We start from the raw sequence: 22,223 nt of genomic DNA, 5'->3' as shown, positions 1-22,223 counted from the left end.
TTACCTACAGAGGCGCCTAATTAAACTAATATCTATAGCCCCATGACCGATTTAATTTAACCATTAAAAGTTTAAATAACATAATTTGAAGGCAGGAAAGCGACGTCACAGAAAGAAAAACGGCGTAGCTTTTGTGTTCTTAATAAACGAAATTAAAAGTTGTCGCCATAATATGAATTTGTTAATAGAACAACACATAAGACCTTGTTTCTCATTAAATCTGGCTTCAAAATAAAACAACCACAATCATAGTTTACGGAGTATGAAATAATCTTTTATCATACAGTGATCCCTCGTTTTTCACGTTTAATGGGCACCGGCCCCTCCCCGCGAAAATTGAAAGTCCGCAAAGTAGAGACGGGGCTTATTTACTTTTTTTTTTTTTTTTTTTTAAAGCGCACGTTTTTAATGTATTCCGATTTAACATCATTTGAAAGAAAGATACATGTAAGACATATTATCCCAGCTCCATTAGAATAAAAAAAAAACAAAAAAAACGTATATGTATATTTTAATAATTGTTTTTTAAGGAATGGAAATATAATAATTTAAAGATATATCAATATAAAAGGAAAACTGATTTCTACATGTATACTTGCATATACAAGGGCGTAGGATTGCTTAGGACGTAGGGACATAACACTACCAACTTTTCAGGATCCTAAAATTGTCCCCACAAACTTTTAAGCAAGCTAATTTGCATTATATAATGAGTTCAGTTATATAGGAAATTTAGATTGTCTTCCCATATATTCTTAGGATAGAATTGACCCTACCATTATTTGGTTAATTATTTTCATGATGTTTATGTTTGCTAATAAAAAGTTTTTGAAAACAAAGTTTTGAATCGAACGGTGTATCAACCGAACCAATGCACGTAAAACTTAATTTCAGTCGATACGAATTTATCATTGATCATTTAGCCTATCAATTAATTAGGTTCATATTCATGAGAAAAGCGTCCCTTTGCCCCGTTCATCCAATCTGTTTGGTCTTATAGTTAATGTCCCGTCCCCAGCAAAAAGTGTACATTCAGGTTATGCTGTTATATCATCCCTATCAATGTTGAGACCAAACCTACGCTCTTGTGTATATATCTTAACATTTTTAAATAGTTTTTTTTTTAATTGAAAAAAAAAAACATCGGTGATTGACTGAGGGTGCAAAGTTTGAAGTGCGAAATCGTGAGGGAGCCTTGAATAGTGCTGCATTGACCTGCTGCCTCAATAAAATGGCCAGTCATGAACATCATTCTTTGTTATACCTCCAAAACACTTGTGTCAGTTTTTATTGAGCATTTTTTTATCATTCAGGGGAAGAGGAGGCTCCTTTTTGCTTCTTTGATACAGACGGATGATTTCACTGTTGTGCAGTTTTTCCCAGCATCTCATTTCCAGCTTGTAGTCGTGATTGGCGAAGAAAGTCACACGACTTTTTACATCCCTCTGGAAATAATAATTGGAGTACTTGGAGTAGTCTCTCGTTATAAAGCCATACGCGTCCACCTTGGAGGAACGGAGAAGTGGGTTTTATGTAAAAGCAGCTTTTTACAAAGGAAGGATGCACATAAAAAGGAGTGACATAAGGACTAAAGAAAGGAAGGCAAGAGGTCAGGAAGGAGGCCAGAAGTGTAAGGAAAGAGCAATTTCAGTGTTAGGAAGCATAAAAAGATGCAAGAATATTGAAAAAATAACTTTGAAAGTACAATACATAGATACAAATAACTTAAAACAAAATGCTTTAAGTATATATATTGCACCTACTTTTGGCCCAACTGGTATAATATTGTGTGATTAACTCACTGTGTCACACGTGTGAAGAGCGAGAAAGAGTGTAAAGGCACCATTGGTTGGTCGGAGTATTCCCCAGAAACGTTTATTCAGGTGTGCAGACTTTAGGAACCTGTTGGCAATAACAAAATAGGTTCCAAATAATGCTTAAATTGGTTAAAGTGGATCTCTACAAATTCTGAGTCTTTATTTTCTTCCTCATAATAGATGATTTAAGGACAACCTGTTGCGCACATATCGCAGGAAGTCCTGATGGAGGACGTAAAACCTGCTCTCGTTGTACTGCCCCATGTAATATGTCCGGGGCCTACATGATGGAAAATTAAATAAACATAACGTAAATGATATTCTACTGTTTCCTTTATTGGGCAAGGAACCCATTTTGGTAACTCATGTGGAAATGCAGTTATTATAATTGACTAACAATAGTGTTGCTTCACATTAACAAAAAGTACAAAGTATTTTAGCTCAATAATTTAACCAAAAAATGATTTTGATCTTTGTCACCATTTCTTTTGGTATGGGCCAAGCGGCACCCTTTCTCCTCTGAGGAGTCCCCCGAGCCACTGAAAGTCCCTCATGCCCTCCGGAATCATCACATACTTGATACCCTGACAATATGAGATACACGAATAATACTTAATATAATATAATAAACTTAATAATATACGTTATGTACATACAGTGGTATGAAAAAGTGTCCAAACCTTTTGGAATTTCTCACATTTCTGCATAAAATCAACATCGTAGCTGATCTTTGTCAAAATCACACAGATGAAAATACAGTGTCTGCTTTAACTAAAACCAGCCAAACATTTATCGGTTTTCATATTTTAATGAGGATAGCATAAGTAAGTGAACCCTCTGACTTCAAGAGCAATTAAAACCAATTTTTACCAAACATTTTAAGTCCGGTGTGTACCCAATCACTGATGAGTGGTTTAAAGCTGCTCTGCCCACTATAAAACACACATCAGGTAAGAATTGTCTTGATGAGAAGCTTTGTCTGATGTGCATCATGGCTCGGTCAAAAGAGCTGTCTGAAGACCTGCGATCAAGGATTGTTGATTTGTATAAAGCTGGGAAAGGATACAAAACCATCTCTAAAAGTCTGGATGTTCATCAATTGACAGTCAGAGAAGTTGTCTACAAATGGAGAGCGTTTGGCACTGTTGCTTCTCTCCCAAGGAGTGGCCGTCCACCAAAGATGACACCAAGAGTTCAGCACAGAATACTCAGAGAGGTAAAAAAAAAAGGACCCTCGAGTGTCTGCTAAAGGCTTACAGAAATCACTGGCAGAGTCCAATATCTCTGTGTGTACATCAACTTTTTGTAAAACTATGGCCAAGAATGGTGTTCATGTGAGGACTCCATGGAGGAAGCCACGGCTGTCTAAAAAAACATTGTTGCTCGTTTAATGTTGGCAGAAAGGCACTTGGATATTGCACAGAAGTTTTGGCAAAATATTTTTGTGGACTGACGAAACCAAAGTAGAACTGTTTGGGAGTAACACACAACGTCATGTGTGGAGGAAAAATGGAACAGCTCACCAACATTAACACAGCACACCAACACAGTGAAGTATGGTGGAGGGAGTATCATGATTTGGGGCTGTTTTGCTACCTCAGGGCCTGGACAACTTGCAATCATATAATGGAAAAATGAATTCAAAAGTTTATCAGGATGTTTCGCAGGAAAACCTGAGGCCGTCTGTCAGACAGTTGAAGCTAAAAAGAGGATGGATGCTGCAACAAGACACAAAAGTAAATCAACTTCAGAATGGTTTCAGAAGAAGAAAATACACATTCTGGAGTGTCCAAGTCAAAGTCCAGACTTGAACCCCATTGAGATGCTGTGACATGACCTAAAGACAGCAATTCATGCCAGACAGCCCAGGAATCTGACCGAATTACAGCAGTTTTGTAGAGAAGAATGGGCCAATGTTAGTCCTGATCGATGTGCCAGACTGATCTGCAGCTACAGGAAGCATCTGGTTGAAGTTATTGCTGCCAAATGGGGGGCCACAAAATATTAAATGTGATGGTTCACTTATTTATTTTTCCCCTTCGGTCATTGTTTGCATACTATACTCATTATAAAAGAAAACCTATAAATGTTTGGGTGGTTTTAGTTTAAGCACTGCTTTTCATTTGTGTGATTTGACAAAGATCAGATCACATTTGATAGTGATTTAATGCAGAAATGTGAGAAATTCCAAAAGGTTCAGATACTTTTTCATACCACTGTTGGTGTGGCTGAAAGAGAAGCAGATCACCTCATCGTGTGGGACCGACTTGTAGCCGTATTTCTTAAATAAACTCAAAGACGCGGTGATGGAGTGAGCAGTGTGGATGAATACGGATGTTTTTTTCCCCACATCCTCCTCGTAATGTTCAGTGACTGCACCGTTCATCCTGTGAAAGCACCAAAATCCCCTTAAAGGCGGGTCCATCGTAACGACGAAAAACGAACAAAACTTTACCGAAAAACGTAATCGTGCGTGTCAATTTCCTTTCCCATTTTGGAGTTATTGAGGATGCCGCCGTTGGCCACCACTGCACAACGGATGCAACCGTCGCCGTCTAGCTTTGGAGAAAGAAGAGGCTCCTTTGGCTTGGGAATTAACTTGACTGAGGATATTACATCTGGAAGGACAACAATAAAAACATGATATTGTGCACACATGGAAGCACTTTAGTGTTCTGATTTATCATGAAGAATAGCTCAGAAGTGGTACAGAAAATGAAACTTGATGGACTGATGCTTGTGTTTTTACCATTATAAGTGAAGCCCATAAAGCCAAAAGGATTGTTAAAATGGGAGAGTCTGTTCCATTCACTCATGTTGAGGTTATCCTTGTGTAGAAATAAACGTATGTTGGGAAGGAAAGCCTTTTTGAAGTTCTCGTCCTTGGAATTCCTCAACGATTGTCGGCAAGTCTGGGTAGATGGAAGGAACACAAATTAAGGGGTCACTTGCGCAAAACAGCCAATTGTCAGAAATACCTTGCAATCCACTTGACCAAATTTCTATTCCTTACTGTGTTTTGGGGTGCAGCATCCTGGTTATACACGTCCTCAAAATCCCACGAGGGAAGTTTGGAGAAATTTGTTTTCAAGAGGATGGGCATGGGGGTCTCTGAGGCCACAGCACGTGTGGACACATATGTTATCTTACTTGCAGACTCCTTGACATGCTTAGAGGTCACCAACTCGGAGTGCGTTTTGTTGATGACAGCGGTGGTGGCATTTCCCTCATGATTCCAGTCTGAGATCGTTGTCTTCACCAAAGTAGTCCAGCTGAATAAGGGTAGAATTAAACTAATCCTCACACAAAAGAAAACTCAGGTTATTAATTAACATATTTAGCGGAAAACACTCAGGTGACTTGCAGTTCCGCTCTGAGACCCCCAATTTGGCCAAATTTCAAAATTGTCCCGCATGCATGTGTGATACCTCATTGGAAAATCTCAATTTTCTTGGGGAAGAAAAATTTTGAGCAGGAGGGCATTTTAAAAAACAAAAAAATTTAAACCCCTAAACCCTAATCGGGTCTTCCTTGACAGCGCAGGTCTGATGCGGAAGCATAACTCAGCGTTAACTCAGCATGAGAGAGCATAATTAAAGACACCTTGATTTTAACTAGTGTTGCGCCGATACCATTTTTTGGCCCCGATACCGATACCTGGCTGTGCAGTATCGGCCGATACTGATACCATACCGATTACATATATATATATATATATATTTTTTTTTTTTTCCCCCCCCCAAAAGAGCTACATAATTGGATGTGAAATCATTGCTATCAAGGCTTTGTCAGGCTGTTGCTTACCTTTGCAAAATAGGAAAAAGACTAGTACAAAGTATAATACTAGCCCAACAGTAAGAAAGTAAAAATAAGTTCATAATAATAAACTCTGAATGAACTGAGTAAACTTTTTTTAAATCTCTCAAAGGCCAAACAGTGCAACTTTCATGAAATTATTGTCACATTCTGCTGCTGGTTAGATTGTGTTTTGTTGCTGGGCCGTTAGTGGGGGCGTTCCTGACGTCACACCTGAATCCAATGCGGCCTCATCAACGCAGCATTTAAGCACGGGTGAGCTCAGAGAAGGCTGCCGAGATATTTGCTTTGCTGATCGCCATTTCACATCTCGCACTATAGTCTCGCTACATTTGCTTGTTACGCCCCTGCATTGGGTTTTTTCTGTTAGTGTGCTGCACTCGTTTGTAACCTCTACCCTGTGCAGGTATTTGAGTGTTTTTATTTGGGCTTTTTGGCTCGCTACCTTACTTAATCTTCGAGTTTGTAGTATTGAGCTCCGTCGACCTGCTGTCACGGACTCCTTTTGTTATTTCTACTATCCCGCGATCGCGTGTTATTTTTTGTTTGCAATCATTAAACCCTTGTACTTATCCCCCGCTTGTTGTCCGCTTCGAGGTCCAACCTTGTTTCCGCATTTGCGGACGCTCACAATTATAAGTAATAATAATTGACCACAGCATCCCGTCTCTCTATTTAGCCTCGTTTTTTCGGGAGGGGGTGGGTCCCTTATTTCTATTTCTGAAAGGTGGCAACCCTACTTTGGAAACAGTTCCCAAATTACTGCAGCATTTCTTTCAGTAAAAGACAATAAAAGTAAAGTAGACGTTGTGAACTGACCAAAGATTGCTGCACCTGTCCAGCGCCCTTCCTCTGGATAGCAGTCCTGAACTCGTTGCGTTTGTTCACGTTTCGTCTTCACATGTTTTATCAGGTTCGAGGTATTGAAACTGGCCGATTTAACTCCACATCTCGAAACTTTCAGGCCGCAAATCTTGCATGCAGCCATTGATTTTAATTGACGGGATTTCTATTTTGAAATATTTCCCGACCGCCGCCATGCCGCCATGTCGGCCATGTCATTGGTCAGAAGTGGCTATTGGCCCGTTCTCATTGGTCTGGAGCAGGCCAATAGCGATAGCTGTTTGGTGTTCACGTGTCATCACACAACACAGAGACAAAGTGTAGTGAGCGCCAGGAGGAAAAAACAAAAAGGCGGTCAAATGTTATAATAATGGACCGGTAAATGGTATCGGCGCCGTCTTTGTTGGTTCTCGCCGATACCGATACCACCATTTTGGGCCGGATCGGCGCCCCCTGCCGATACTAGTATCGGTATCGGTGCATCTTTAATTTTAACGAGATATTATTGTGTACTTGCCTTGTTTTGATCCAAAAACTTCGTGTAGCCACAGCGTGAATGGCCACAGCTGGATTTTTGGGGGGATTGTATGGGTGAAACACGGTAATATAATAAGGGTCGCGATGCAGAAATCGCAGACATCAAGGAGTGGTCAAGATTTTGTTTTTCAAATATTTACCCTTTCAAACGTGTTTTTTTTTCCAATTTTTCTTTGTTTGGATCGATAATTTATCATGTAAAATGTTGGGGAAAATGCGACAGTAACAAAAAAATACAATTAAGCGATAGTTATTCGGTAAAAATCTGTGACTTATTTACAGACACAATTTTTTCATTGTGACATAATTTGTTTAAAAGTTTAAAATATGCGAGTGAATGATTTTAGAAAGTCGTTTTTTCTTTTTGACTAAATATTAGACATCAATTAATGATCCTAAGCTAATAGACATCTCGAATGAAACATATAATTACTTACCTTCATTTTATGGCTGGGTTGAAAAAAAAAAAAAAAAAGCGGTTGCGCGGTGTCTGTAAACGGGTGTCTCCAGGGTAAAACGGACAAATTAAAAATAGTTTAGGGGCTTAATGCTATGGCAGGATATACATATTTTGTTCTACCGAACACAACAGTTCTTCTGGCTTAAATACAGCAGTTTATTTTAAAGAGGGGTGCAAGAGCAAAAACTGCTTTTTCAGCCTCGTCTGTGTTTTCAGCCATATATTGTGTGTGTGTATAGATATATATCTATATATATAGATATATATATATCTATACGCACAAAGTATATCGGTTTAACAATCGGTTTAACATCACAAAGCTCAGTGTGTTTGTATTGAGCAAAACCAGACGTTTTTAAAAAATTAATACCACTAAATTCCACAAGAGGTCTCTCCAGGTTCAATTATGTGGGAGATGATAGCAACGTGAACATAAAAATAAAAACATTTAGATCAGGGGTCTCAAACTCAATTCATCCCGGGGGCGCTTTAGATACAGTGTGGGTGAGTGTCGGTCACCAAATTTTTCACAAAAATGTTTCGAATAACTAAAAATCACACGCCTGGGGGTCAGATCCAGCCTGACAAATCATTTTGTGTGGCCCGTAAATCATATGCGTTGACTTCATGTTTCTCGCCAAAATAAAATTTCATTAAAAATTGAAAAATGAGATGATAAATGATTTTTAAAAATTATTTTTCCCCTTAAAAAAAAAAAATCATTTAAAAATATAAGATTAAGACTATTTGGTGTTTATTCCTTTTTCTATATGAAAAAATTTAGAAAAATAATCAAAACAGAAAATATTTACAACACCCACCGCACAAATTTTTTTAAATTTAAAAATAATTAAAAAATAAATTAAAAATAGTAAAATATTTGCCATTATTGGGTCAAAACAGTATTTTGACAATTTTAAGGTCTCTGAATCAGGGGTGCCCATGCACGTCCGGTCCTCGAGATCCCCTATCCAGCTTGTTTTCCATGTATCTCTCATTAAACACACGTGAATTAAATGATCAGCTCATCAGCAAGGTCATCAGGAAACGATACTGATTATTTGATATGGAAAGAGACATGGAAAACAAGCTGGATAGAGGCTCTCGAGGACCGGACTTGGGCACTCCTGCTCTAAATGATTCAGTGTTGGCAAACATATTGACAAACATAGCTGAAAACTGACATTAAAATAATGACTTCCTACTAACACTCGGTGGTGCCGGAAGTTGGGTGCTGCAGCACCCCCTGGTGTTGGGATGTTATGGTCGACTTTTTATTGTTCTTGTTGTTAAAAATAAATAAAACATATTGTAACAAGAGCGTATTTAACTTTGGGGATTATACATGTTGAAAAAGTTTTTTGTTGTTGTTAATAAACATGGTCACCACCTGACAACTTGCTGGCTACTGGGTCACGTTGAATAAGGCGCTATTGGAACGGAAAAGTTAACTGTTGACAGAGGAGGCGTTAACATGGTGCAAAAATGAATTAACGATTTTTTCTTTACAAAATAAGCTAAATTTTCTAAAATTCAATTCGAAGTCAAAAATGAAGACGATTACGATGAGTTCTATAATAGTGCCCAGCAAGGAAAAGTTGTAGCCATATTATTATTCGTTGTTGCTGTTGACCGGCTGCTGTGCAGAGCGCTGTTTGATATTAGTGTGCAATTTATTTTAGTGTGGTGAAAAGGAGGTGTTAAATCAACGCTTTTTGGACATTTTAGTTTTCATGTGTTTGTGTGTCATTGCTCCGTCTAGCTGCATGATTTGCATTATTATACACGGGCACTTTTATTTCCAATACAAAAACGCCAACGGACACTGTAGGTCACAGGTGTCAGACCGATTCCAGAAAGGGCCTAGTGGGTGCTTGTTTTTGTTCCAACCGATAACGCGCAGAGAGTTTAACCAATGAACTTCCTGCTGAAACAAGCAGCACCTGACAAAGTTTAACTGATTACACATGTAAAAGATCTAACTGGTGAAAAGGTGTCCTCTTCGTTGGTTGGAAAGCAAACCACTAGGCCCTTTCTGGAATCGGTTTGACACCTGTGCTGAAGGTGAAATAGAACACTGTCTTTATAGTAGCCTAGTAGTAGTACGTAAACGATCCAGCAAGCGTCCCAGATAGCGGACAGGCATTGAAAAGATGTTGGGTCAACATTCCGCTGTCGATCTTATATCGTTGAATCAACGTCACTTTTGCACCTCAATTAATGTTGTTTCAACGTTGAAATCCTTACAAAACCTAAACTTCATTTCGATTATTAATAATAATGGTACAAAGCTGATTCAATGTTATGTTTTTGACCAAAACGTCCTCTCATCCATAATTCTATAACTTTTCAATCATATTTCCCGGTCAATCATAAATCAACTATTTGTTAACATTAGTTCAACTATAAAACAATGTTAACCTAACCATCGCCTGACATACAGTACCATAGAAAAACGTTGTTTCAACGTCACTTGTCGAAAATGTGGATGTCAACTATACTGATGATTTTGATGGGGGGGGGGAATCAACGTTTATTCAATGTCGGACTGCTATCTGGGGTGTGTACTACCATTATGTATGAAAAAACCGCGCAAGCATGATGACGAATGTGGACCAATACGGCTGTTTTTGGATGGGAAAAACAACTAAAAGAACCGCGGCGCCCCTGCTCTCAAGCTGAATGTCTCCCAGTTATTCTGGATGCAGGTTAAAACTCAAATTTTATCCCTCACACGTTTCCATCTGGAATTTAATTTTCTTCTTCTCAACACTTGCTCAACTATTTTGCTTTTTGCCAGTGTTTTGTAAGACGACAAAAGTTTTAACAACTGAGTCCTCGGTTGACTCGAAGCAACATGGCGGTCATTCAATTTACGACGGCTGCGTTGAAAGTACCCGAATGTTCCAATTACCTCAACGGCAATATAGTAGAACACAAAAAAGTGAAAGGGAGTAACTTACCTGACGCTTAATGACAAATTTCCCTGTAATAGAACGTAAAAGACAGTGCCGACAGACACGACGAGCAGCCAAGCAAAAATCCTGGAGGTGTGGAGGACCATCACGTTACCTTGCACCTGCCCGGCTAAAGCACTACTACACGGTCACGGGGGAGAAAAAAAACAAAACAAAACTACACGGTCACCAGCACGCAAACTCCACCTGCGTGTTTATTTATTCATAACACAATAACCGAATGTTACACGGGGGACAAATATATATTGGGAGTTGCTCACTTGGTCGCTTTATATCGCGTCAGTCCAGCCAAGGAACAACAGCCAAAACAACACAAAACGGACCGCTTTGTTTGTTTGGGTCAGGAAATAACGATAGTCGGAATACTGTCACACTGCAAAAATGAGTTTGGTCGGCGAGGTAAGGCAGCGCATGTGAAGTGGTGGAGTTCTCAGATGGAGTAGAGACGCAGCTGCTCCTCCATGTCGCCCTCAGAGACGTCGCCGAACGTCTCCGTGTTGTCCTTCAGCAGTTGGAAGATTGCGGCCAGTTGTTCCCGCTGCACTCTAGGACAAAAAAAGCTGCTTTTCAGGCAAAACCAAGCATACAGTTGGAAAATACAGAATATCTTAGTTGAATAGACAAGAGTTTATGGTTAACTCATTGGCTACCACTGACGGCAAAAAACGTCCAATCCATTTAGATTGGGAAGTAACAGCCCCCCCACCTCCAGTCCAAATGGATTGGGCGTCTATCCTCGTCAATGGCACTAAAGCATGATCATTCAATTGATTTAATGTCTATTGCTGTCGATGGCAGTGAATAGGTTAAGGTTCTAAGATAAGTTTAAAGTGTCAAGGGTTAATTTGTAATTAGGGGTAAAGTCCAAGTGTGGGTGTGTTCCTAACTTCCTTCCACTCTCATTTGATTACTTCTAGAAGAGCCTTGCTTTCTATGGAGGACCAGGACTGCAAAAAATAAATACACAATCAAATAATTAAAAGTGTTATTAAACTGCTTCTATTTCAATATTTGTTCATTTCAATATTTATTTCATCATTTATTTTAGTATTTATTTCAATTTTTATTTATATTTTTCATTTTTATTTCAATTATTATTTACTTATTTCCATTTTTATTTATTTCAAAATATATTTATTTCAATTTTTATTTATTTCATTATTTATTTTAACATTTATTTATTTATTTCGCAGGCATGAACTAGCCGGGGTTTGAGTTGAACATGTCTAGCTACACATTGGGAACAATCTTGCAAGAATGAAATGAATAAAAAGTGAAATAAATACTGTAAATGTTGAAATAATGAAATAAATAAATAATATAAATTGAAATAAATACATTTAAATTGGAATGAATAAATAAAAAGAGAAAAATATAAATACAAATTTATATAAATGAATATAAATTGAAATAAATATTGAAATAAATAAATGTTGAAATAAATAAATATTGAAATAGAAGCATTTTAACGACACATTTAATTATTTATTTGTGTGTTCATGTATTTAATTTTTGCACTTTTGGTCCTCCATCGCTTTCTTCCATCGACTTTTATCCAATACACCTTGTATTCCAATATTTCAACCATCCAAGCTTTTTTTCATACATCGTTTTCCCCCTTTCATTTCGTTTTTATTCAGACTCAATTAGATTTTCTATCTTGAAACCATCTCTCTTTATCAATCACTTCTTTGTTTCTCTTCATTTAAGAAGTTGATTTAAAAAGCCACACCAGTCAACCCACAATTTGATAAGACATTATATACTAGTATGCAGTACAGTGGTACCTTTACATAAGAAGTATATTCGTTCCAGGACCTTGTTTGTAAGTTGAAATGGTCGTATGTCGAGCAGGATTTTCCCATAAGAATACATTATAATTCCATTAATTTGTTCCACAGCCCAAAAACCTACTCTAAATCCTTAATAAATACTGCTGGTACTATTATAAATGGCAATTACACATAGCAAAGAAAATAAATTACAAATAAAAATCGGAATAATATTAATAGTAGTTGATGGAATAAATGATTAGAAACCTGACTAAGCTGGCGATTCCTTTGGCGATGTTACAACTACAATAATTGTCACCTTAGCTTATAAAGACTGGTGAACGGAGGTCGGAGGAGGACCGTCGAGATCGTAGACATTCTACGGCCGTCTTGCCAAGCCAGTTCACGGATGCGCACACCACGCTCATATTTTTCTATCATTTCCATCTTCATTTCAATGGTAAGCGTCACCTTTTTGCCTTTTCACCACCTGCATTAACCTTGGAAGTTGGAACCTGTGTTTTCTCTAACAAAATAATCCGCCGTGCATCTGTCTTCCGACAAAACAAAGAAACCGCAGAGCTGTCATAAATCATCGCATTTCGAGCATGTTGTTGGATGTAGAAACAAATGGCAAGTCAAATTTTACATCGGATGTCGAGAAGATCGTGTGTCAAAGCGATCATACTGTATGTCGAGGTACCACTGTGTATATATAAAGTACGGAAGTAAATCTGTCCCACTGGAACCGGAATTTCTAACAGTGATATTTTTTCTGCATCACAATGCAGTCACATAAAATTCAGTTGCAAAGAAATCGGTCGCAAAAATTCAGTGAGAAAAAAATAGTGGCAAAAATTCAGTCGCAAAAGCACAGTTGCAAAAAATTCATAGGCAATAATTCCGACACGGAAAATTCCGTTGCAAACCATAACTTATTAAAAAAAAAAATTTTTTTTTTTTTTGCAACTCCGAGTAACCCAGGATAGAAAATTGATCCCCATCTCATTTTATCTGATGCCCAGGCAATATATTGGGTTATGCTCGCGCCACTTGGTCATGTGACACAGATTCAAGGTAACTGGTGTAATGTCGTCCCACAGAGCACAAGTAACATGGAATCCATTAAGGAGAGGAAGCAGTGAGGATGACAAACTACAGTACATTAAAAGTTGGTCACAGCATGTTAAGATGAGGATCGATTGCTTCTCACTGGTTACCCGGATGTTGTGACATATTTTTTTGCAGCGGAATTTTGTATTTTAGGGTCCGTGTACATGTTGATGCTCCAAGAATAAGACAAATTTCACGTTTGCATTGATATGGTTCCGTCTTGGTTCTATCCCTATTTGAACGATGTTCCAATTCCGCGTGAAAACGATGTAGTAATCATCCCAGGCCCTGGGGGGCAGTGCAGTTTTACAAGGCAACAGCCAATGATGCACTTCTTTGACAACAACCTCCTCAGCCCGGAAGACAACATACCCACCAACTCCAAGCAGTTGAGTCCTTGTTTTTTTTTTTTGGGGGGGGTTGCTCCAAAAGGTACAAAAATGCGAACATTAAAGTGCCTGTGACACGAAAAAGCATGTTTATTTCATAATACACGCGGTATTTTATGCCCCTGAATGATATGGGCCGCTTGGATGTGTGTGGAAGCGATTGCTATTTTTATTTAGTTTTTTGAATCCCGCGCCATGAAAATGAGTGACTTCCGGCTTCGGTCTTGCATTGAGGAGGAGGGCGCTGTGACGTGTACGGTAGAAGACGTCCTCTTCACGCTACAGTGTACTGTTGTGTATGAGGACGAAGGATTCAGCTGATTTTGCGGATTAATACGTTTATTTTTCGCATCACGCCAGCCAAACGGCTGCAGAAAAATCATTCTGTATGAGGGAGAGGCGTATGCGCCTTTTTGGAGTTTCAAAAGGTTCCCATTCACCGTGGATATTTACTGTGGGACCATTGGACTTATGAGGAAGTGAGTAAACATCTTGTTTTGTATTATGTCAAAAACGAATACAGCGATTACAAAGTAAACACTACAAACTTCCTTTAAATGAAGGACTACTTACGTTTGATCATTGATAGGCATGTAAAAAGCTCTCCTAATGGTCATTAGCAGCACCACGTTAGCTGCACAACAAATCCAGCCACCCTCCTCCGGGGAACGAACTGTAAATTGCTCTCCGACGGGCGGTTTGCCGATCCACTAAGACCATTGACAACCGGGTCGTCTTGTCAAATAATCCAGGATAGTTATGTGTGATTTTCCACTTCGAAGACTTTGAAACATCACTCGGTTTGGGTTAGCATGTCGGCTAGCTGTCACGGCTTCTGGTTTGTTTACATTCTCCGAAGCCGGGGAAGGGAAATGACATATGTCCGATTTAGGTGTCATAAAATATCGTTCGGGAGGTGCGACAGTAAAGGTGAAGTCGACATTTTTTACCATTATGGAGTAATTTTGCCATGTCGTCCTGAATAAATGCATTTTTATTATTTCATATTCCATTCAGCACAATACTGTTATTTGTCATGAACATGCCATTTATTTAGCAATTGGGGAAAATACTTGGATAAAAAGAATATCCTGTAAAAATATTGAAGTAAAGAGACAGAAACAATGACATTTTGCCGCTCTCTTCGTCGTGTTTTCCTCGTTGTGAATAGTTCCCCCTCGACGGGCTGACTGGTCCTTCTCAAGCCATTTATATAGCTATTGGGGAAAATACTTGGATAAAAAGAATATCCTGTAAAAATATTGAAGAGACAGAAACAATGACATTTTGCCGCTCTCTTCGTCGCGTTTTCCTCGTTGTGAATAGTTCCCCCTCGACGGGCTGACTGGTCCTTCTCAAGCCATTTATTTAGCTATTGGGGAAAAATACTTGGATAAAAAGAATATCCTTATCCTGTAAAAATATTGGAGTAGAGAGACTGAAACAATGACATTTTGCGGCTCTCTTCGTCGCGTTTTCCTCGTTCTGAATAATTCCCCCTCAATGGGCTGAATAGTAAAACCGATGAGCCCAGTCTACCGCTGACGTCATCCACCTGTTGGGGACGCTAAAGCCCTATAATGGTAGGCGTGGCTAACCGGCAGATTAAAAGACTAATTTCTCGTCATCTGTGCTTTTCTAAATTGTTGTATATAGTCGAATCGTCTCAAAATATGATTCAAATTCACATAATAATGCCATTTAAGACTTTTTTTCTCATGTCATATGCTCTTTAAATATATTTCAATTCAAAAGATTATAAAAACAGTAAATTGAAGCCAACATTCCACCATGTTTGCTGTTTTGAATGTTTACTAGCAGCGTTGCGGATGCCTAAAGTGATATGTGTGAGTGAAGACGTCATCGGAGCGAGAACTTTCAATTTATATGGTTGCGGAGCAAGCCCCGCAACGGAATCTTTCCGCTTTGGAGACAGGAATCAAAAGTTCGCGTCTTCGTTTTCTATTTTCGCCGTCCCGCAACACAATCGTTTCGTCTTTGTGTCGCAGCTGCAGCATCACCATGTAAACAGCCCATACATTCAAATTCAGTGGCACAGAATTACTTCCATAAAAAGAGGCAAATCTTTGAAATGGTTCAAAAATAAAAAAAAAATAAAAAAAAAAAAGCTTCTCTAGCACCCTCTAGTGGTATTTTTTGTGCAGCATGTCTTTTCTAGCGTTAACATTGATATAATTGGTGTTATACTTTGACAAACAACCACACGAGCTAATTAACGCATTCACTGCCATTGATGGCAGCGAAAGAGTTAATTTATCAAAAGCACTGACGAACACGGTCTCAAGTGCCATGCAGCAGGCTCTTCCTTTGCCGGCTATATTGTCTCTGTCATGTCCTCGGGTCAAACGTGCTCTGGGCTGGCAGAGACTCAATCTGGCCTTAAGTCAGTCTAGCCCGCATGGCACGGCAGCTTAACAGTGGAAAGCTGTAAGTGAAAGGCGGCCAGCACAGGACTAGAGTGTCACGGCACGTTTTGAACTGACCTTTGCTCTTCCTCTAGCTCCTCTTTGGACATCATCATCTCCATGTGATGGGAGCGCGACTTTCCGGGGAGGTACTTCAGGGAATCATTTGCGAGGAATTCTGATTTGTCTGGGAAAAATGGGAAAAAAACAAGAAAGAGACATACACGTTAAATGAATACTCCCAGGAAGATGTGTCATTCAATTACATTTAATTTGATGGATTAAGAAAAATATGTTAATAATAGGGCCAGGCAATGGCTACTAATTTTAATCGTGATTAATCGTATGAGATTAATTGGGATTAATCGCATTGTATAGTAATGAATTCAAAAGTAGTAATTAGCACACTTTTATTTTAAATGTACTGCCATATTAATGTAATCTTATTCAAGATTTAATCTTTGGCTGCCATTGACACGGATGGACGTCCAAACCATTCAACTTTAAATGGATTGGACGTCTACTAGTGACAAAAAAAGCGATCATTGAATGGAAGACAATGAGTTAATGTGCAGTTAAAATAATTAACTCATCTTAATTGCGAATAATTGCATTCTGTATGATAATGAATTCAAAAATAGCATTTAGCAACTTTTATTTCAAATGTACAGTCATATTAATGAAATATAAATCTATATTAACTCACATTGAGACCGAGTTAATGCTAAGATAAATGTATTTATATAAATTCACTGATAATTAATAAATTAACTCTGAGTTAACTCGCCCATTCTTTTTTTTTTAGGTCACCAATGTTGTTAAATGATTTAAAATAGCAATCGAGTCCTTTTCTCTTAGTGGTATAATCGAGGCAGCAGAGGTGGAGACATGGAGGGCCTTGACAAAGACAGTCGACTCCTTTGTACTACCTAATAAACTGTCATTTGAAGTCTTATTTGGTCCTCACCGTTGACCTCCGGGCTCTCTGTGTCTCCGTCGGTCTGGGGGTAAGAGAAAGCACACTTTAGGAGCTCCTGATCAGAGAGCCCGATGAAGGAGCGCCGCCCGCGGCCCGATGACGCCTCGGATGACGAGTCGAAACTAGTGTGCCTGGAGTCGGGCCGCGGTACCGACAGGCTGGACGTGGACGAAGAGGAGGAGCGCTCGGCCGGGGCCGCCACGATGGCCACGGACTCGGGGTCCGGCTCCTCATTGGCGGGATGGGGTTGCGCTTCCTCCTGTGTGGGAGAATAAGGCGGCAAGACAAAGGTGTCACCACGGACGGATGCTGATGTGGTCACTCGGCATCCCTCTGGGGATGATATACAGCTCACTCCTTAATAATTGTGTAGAGTGATAATTGCTTTGGGCCTTTGTTTTTTGCAGGTACATTTGACTCTGGAACTTAACTTTGCGAATTTGCAGTGCATTTAATTTCTTCTTGGTACACATAAACATTCGGCTCAAAAAACTTGAAAAATATACACTTCCAAATGCATTGGATGTCTATTGCCGTCAGTGGCAACCAATGAGTTAAGTACGACAAATTAATTTATGGTAAGAAAGTACTGTAATTTATAGGGCTGTAAAAATTATCGCGTTAACGGGCGGTAATTCATTTTTTAAATTAATCACGTAAAATATTTGCCGCATTTAACGCAAATGCCCCATCCAAACAGATTAAAATGACAGCACAGTGTCATGTCCACTTGTTATTTGTGTTTTTTGGTGTTTTGTCGCCTTCTGCTGGCGCGTGGGTGCGACTGATTTTATGGGTTTCAGCACCATGAGCATTGTGTAATTATTGATATCAACAATGGCGTGCTACTAGTTTATTTTTTGATTGAAAATTTTACAGATTTTAATAAAACGAAAACATTAAGAGGGGTTTTAATATAAAATTTCTATAACTTGTACTAACAGTTATCTTTCTATCCATGGATCGCTTTAACAGAATGTTAATAATGTTAATGCCATCTCGTTGATTTATTGTTATAATAAACAAATACAGTACTTATGTACAGTATGTTGAATGTATATATCAGTCTTTCCATTCCAACAATAATTTACAAAAAAATATGGCATATTTTATAGATGGTTTGAATTGCGATTAATTACGGATAATTAATTTTTAAGCTGCGATTAACTCGATTAAAAATTTTAATCGTTTGACAGCCCTAGTAATTTATAACGGGCATCATCGGGTATTTGCCACCTGAAGTAATTTCTAATGTGGATTTTTTTCTATTGACACTACAGCCACATTTGTTATGTACAGGAAATCGAGACAAAGAAAAAATGTGATTTCTAATGAGCAGTAAACCTTTTTTTCCATTGATAAAACTGGCCAACAAACTGATTCTGTACAGGTTTTGGTTACTGATTTCAAATCTGCCATCGGTTTTTATGTCTATATGCTTTAGTTTCTAATATGCAATATTGAAGGTTTATACCAATTGTTCATACAATTTCACCCAAAAGCAGTTTAACGTTTTAGTCCTTTACATACTTAAATGTATTAGCTATTTTTTTATGTCCCAAAAATGCATGGATAAATCCCTCGCTTGCAGCTGTAAGGCTCAACTCTCCCCCACCGGTTGTTGCTCAGTGTCAGTGAGTCAGCTGTGCTACACCAGAGCTGGAGGAGGTGTAACTCCTGAACTTTTTTTTCCCATCAAAGAAAACGAAATCGCTGGTATGGGAATACTTCGGTTACAGAAAAGTTACCGACTGCCGCGGCGTAGAGGAGGGCCAACCAACATGTAAAACATGTTCGCGGAGGGTGGCTACCGAGAAGGCAATACCTCCAATATGATTTCGCATTTATACAAAATTAAAGGTTAGTAAACACTGTCATCTGTCATGAACGTTTCCCACCAGCTACGAGAGTTAAGTCCAGTGTGTTTAGTCTGTCTAGCGGTGGTAAAACGTGTTTTTTTGTCTCTCTGGCAACTGTCTGTGTTGAGAAGGAGAGAGTGTGTATAATGTAAACACGGGTGAAAGTGCGCGGGAACGCTGTTCCGGTATAAAGTTCAGGGCCGGAACGCAGTTCCGGGATAAGATTCAGCCCCGGAACGCTGTTCCGGTATGCTGTGCTTTGATTCCGAAAATATGACTGCAACTGTCAAAACGCTATGTAAAAAAAAAAATAAAATAAAAAAAAAAGAATACAAAGCTGCCACACATGCATTTCATCTCCAAAAAGAAAACAATCTACGAACATCAGATCTACATACTCAAGTGTTAACAACAAGCATAATAAAGTGCTTGTGTAGCGTAATCCGTTTCCACATATTATTTATTTTATTCCACGGACGGCATGGAGCTTTCCCCAGCTGCTGCAGTTATCTGAGTCTGACGATGACGAGTCACGTCAATGTGCGAATGCACGCACCAAAGCAAAACGCCTGGACTCATTTATCCGTTCAATTGGCTGAAACACTAACATGTGATCACCAGAAATAGTTAGCTCTGATTGGTTCAAATGTGCATGAGTTCTGAAACAGCAAAAAAAAAAAAAAAAAGTGCATTGCAACAGAAAATAGATCAAATCTTTAAGAGCAAGGAAAGAGTTATGGTGGCTTACTTATCACATTTAGTTTTATTTGCTCTGATGGAGAGGTTCAGAGCATCTTAGCTGTCAATGTGCACTTTGGACTTATATTTGTTCATTTATGTTAGGCTACTTATTCATTTCCTTATCATTTAAAAAAGTCAATGTTTGCGCAATCTTCAAAATATATTCCATTTCACTCTGCAAAATTTTAATATACCTCCTTTGTTTTTAAGTAGTTAAAATTGAGATTTGGCATTTAGTATGTGAAGACATGAGGGAAGATAAAAAAATAGGAAATGGAAGTTGTGGTTATAGCTGTTTTTGTTAACTTTTATTTTGCAAATCATTGTAAAAATGCAATTTTGAATGAAAATCAGATTTTGTATGTGTTATAGAAATAACTAACTGACCAAAACAGCTTTCTTTGCATCTCATTAGTTTTGACCGCCCCCCCCCCACACACACACACAAAAAATGAAAAAATAAAAAAACATTCTGGCTCCGCGGCGACCTTCACGTTGAGGAAAATAATTCAATTATTTTTGTTTTGATGGTAATAATGTTGAGGTGTGGGTTTAGTTCACTTAAAGGACATTTATTTTAATTGGAATATTTTCTTATTTTTTAAAATTTGTTTTAACTTAACAGTATACTACTTGTTTTCACATTTGCTAATATGTTTTGAAAAATAAAAATCCTGTTCAATGGGAAAAAAAGAATTGTTGTTTGTTTTTGGTTTTTAAACCTAGAAAAAGTAACACATTTTAGAGGCGTAATTGCAATATCATAAAACCGTGATATTTTGGCTAAGGTTATCATACCGTCAGAATATTATACCGGCACATGCCTAGTTTACGGTTGTCTAAAACATTGCATAACAGGTTTATTTTGCTACATAATGTTACTTTTTGGGTCATTTATATAGTGCCATCAATATATCCACTTTGCTAAAAATATTAATTTGCAATAATTTTGCATTGCACATCAAAATTGATTTGCAAAAAAGACATTCAGATTCAGCATCTTACAATTACGTAAAATTAGGGTAGGGTTATTATATATTAATGCAACAAATCTTCTGTTGACCAGTGTAATCAGCTTGTATACTAAGGTAAAAAAAAATTGCTCTCTAATGTACAATAAATCTTTGATTTTATTTTGTGACCATAACGCTGTTATGAAAAAAAAAAAAAATCACTTTGCAGTACAAATGAAATTTTATTCTATCTACAAGAAATGGACGTACAGGTGTGTGTGTGTGTGCGTGTCGGAGGATTTCTAATGTGACTAACTTTTTTTGGCATACAGTTATTTCTAATATACACCAATGTTTTCTTTCTTTTGGCACAGGTTAGAAAAAAATAAAAGTGATTTCTATTTGCTCCCATGTTTGTTATGTGTGACACAACAAATGAATTAATGTCTATTGAGTCTCCTGTCAGGTAAGCATCTTAAGAAAGTGACAATCTGTCAGAGCTTTAACACAACAAAGTATGTGTAGGACACTCACTGATTGCACAGATTTGACCACGTCCCAGTGGTCGTGGGAGCTGCCGCTCAGCTGGCACCAGTCGTCCCCCGCCGATGCCGCCTTTTCCCCTTGCTTGGTGTCCGGTATGTGGCCGTTCTGCTTGACCGCCGACTCGTCTCCTTTGCCGGTGTCCGCGCTGGGACCCGCCGGATGACGTTCTGTCCAAGACGTCCAGGTGGAGCCGTCCAGCAGCGACGTCGCGACCACTAGTGCGAGCAGCGTGAAAATGATGGCTGGCAAAATAAAAGTCCAATCCATACTTTATATTAGTTTTTAATTTGCCCGCGTGGATCGACCGTCAGCCATAGCGACGCTTTAAGGATAATCTCCCCCAGACGAGCGACCTTAACGAGCGGTGTTTACTAGATCAGGAAGGAGGCTGTCGGAGTATGACGTCACATCCTCCGTTAGCGATCAGGCGCGCCGGCAACGTGCTCGGCCCGTCATCCCGGTGTTAATCGCATCAGCGGCCAAGTGTCCAGATGTACGGTGGATGGATAGCTTGTGACAGCACCCGTGTAGGCGCAGGGTGACTTTGAAAAAATAAGTCGAACATAGGTCAGCGGAAGACGCTCTCCCTGACCCGAGGGAGGTGCGACACGTTTCCATGACGACACTCAGAAGAACAATAGACATCAAAATGTAACAAATTGGCCTGCAATACAAGGGACTTAAATTGAATTACGTAGTCATTTATAAGGATAAGTGGCTCAGAAGATGAATAATATGCATGACATTTTATCGGCATTTTTCTTTGTAAGATACAAAAATTTAGCTGCTGCAAGATGTGGTTTCTAATGTGGATTTAGTGTTCAAACTACATCCTGCTGACCAGTTGTTTTTAATGGCCCCAAGCAAATGATAATTTATCATTGAATGTGGTTCGCACAAGAAGCTGGAGTGCGTCCTACGTTCTGTTGCACTTCTCAGCTTCAACTCTAGATGGAGCTAGTCCCTTAATCAGTACCTCTTCATTACCTCAAGG

At 38.8% G+C, this 22,223-nt stretch overlaps 2 protein-coding genes across 3 annotated transcripts; both read right to left on the bottom strand.

The window, feature by feature from the left end:
- Positions 1-1,270: 1,270 nt before the first annotated feature.
- On the bottom strand, positions 1,271-10,857 carry LOC130909893 (alpha-N-acetylgalactosaminide alpha-2,6-sialyltransferase 2-like). 2 transcript variants are annotated; one of them, XM_057826832.1, is made up of 10 exons: positions 10,712-10,857; positions 10,437-10,571; positions 4,831-5,089; positions 4,567-4,729; positions 4,273-4,435; positions 4,066-4,204; positions 2,298-2,401; positions 2,014-2,097; positions 1,803-1,902; positions 1,271-1,505 (listed from the first exon to the last, which is right to left on the bottom strand). In XM_057826832.1, exons 2-10 carry the CDS (start codon positions 10,535-10,537, stop codon positions 1,281-1,283), a joined length of 1,338 nt encoding a protein of 445 aa, XP_057682815.1. In that variant the 5' UTR covers positions 10,538-10,571; positions 10,712-10,857; the 3' UTR covers positions 1,271-1,280. The 2 variants fall into 2 exon arrangements, with proteins under 2 accessions (XP_057682815.1, XP_057682816.1); XM_057826833.1 differs by lacking the exon at positions 2,014-2,097.
- LOC130909894 (matrix-remodeling-associated protein 7-like) lies at positions 10,850-21,790 on the bottom strand. Its single transcript, XM_057826834.1, has 4 exons — positions 21,218-21,790; positions 17,119-17,389; positions 16,230-16,338; positions 10,850-10,996 (listed from the first exon to the last, which is right to left on the bottom strand). Exons 1-4 carry the CDS (start codon positions 21,494-21,496, stop codon positions 10,882-10,884), a joined length of 774 nt encoding a protein of 257 aa, XP_057682817.1. The 5' UTR covers positions 21,497-21,790; the 3' UTR covers positions 10,850-10,881.
- Between the last annotated feature and the right edge of the window lie 433 nt (positions 21,791-22,223).

Source organism: Corythoichthys intestinalis, chromosome 21, assembly GCF_030265065.1.
Source record: "Corythoichthys intestinalis isolate RoL2023-P3 chromosome 21, ASM3026506v1, whole genome shotgun sequence".
Lineage (NCBI taxonomy): Eukaryota > Metazoa > Chordata > Actinopteri > Syngnathiformes > Syngnathidae > Corythoichthys > Corythoichthys intestinalis.
Note: the sequence above shows the minus strand (reverse complement) of the source record. Positions and strands in the feature narration are given on the sequence as shown.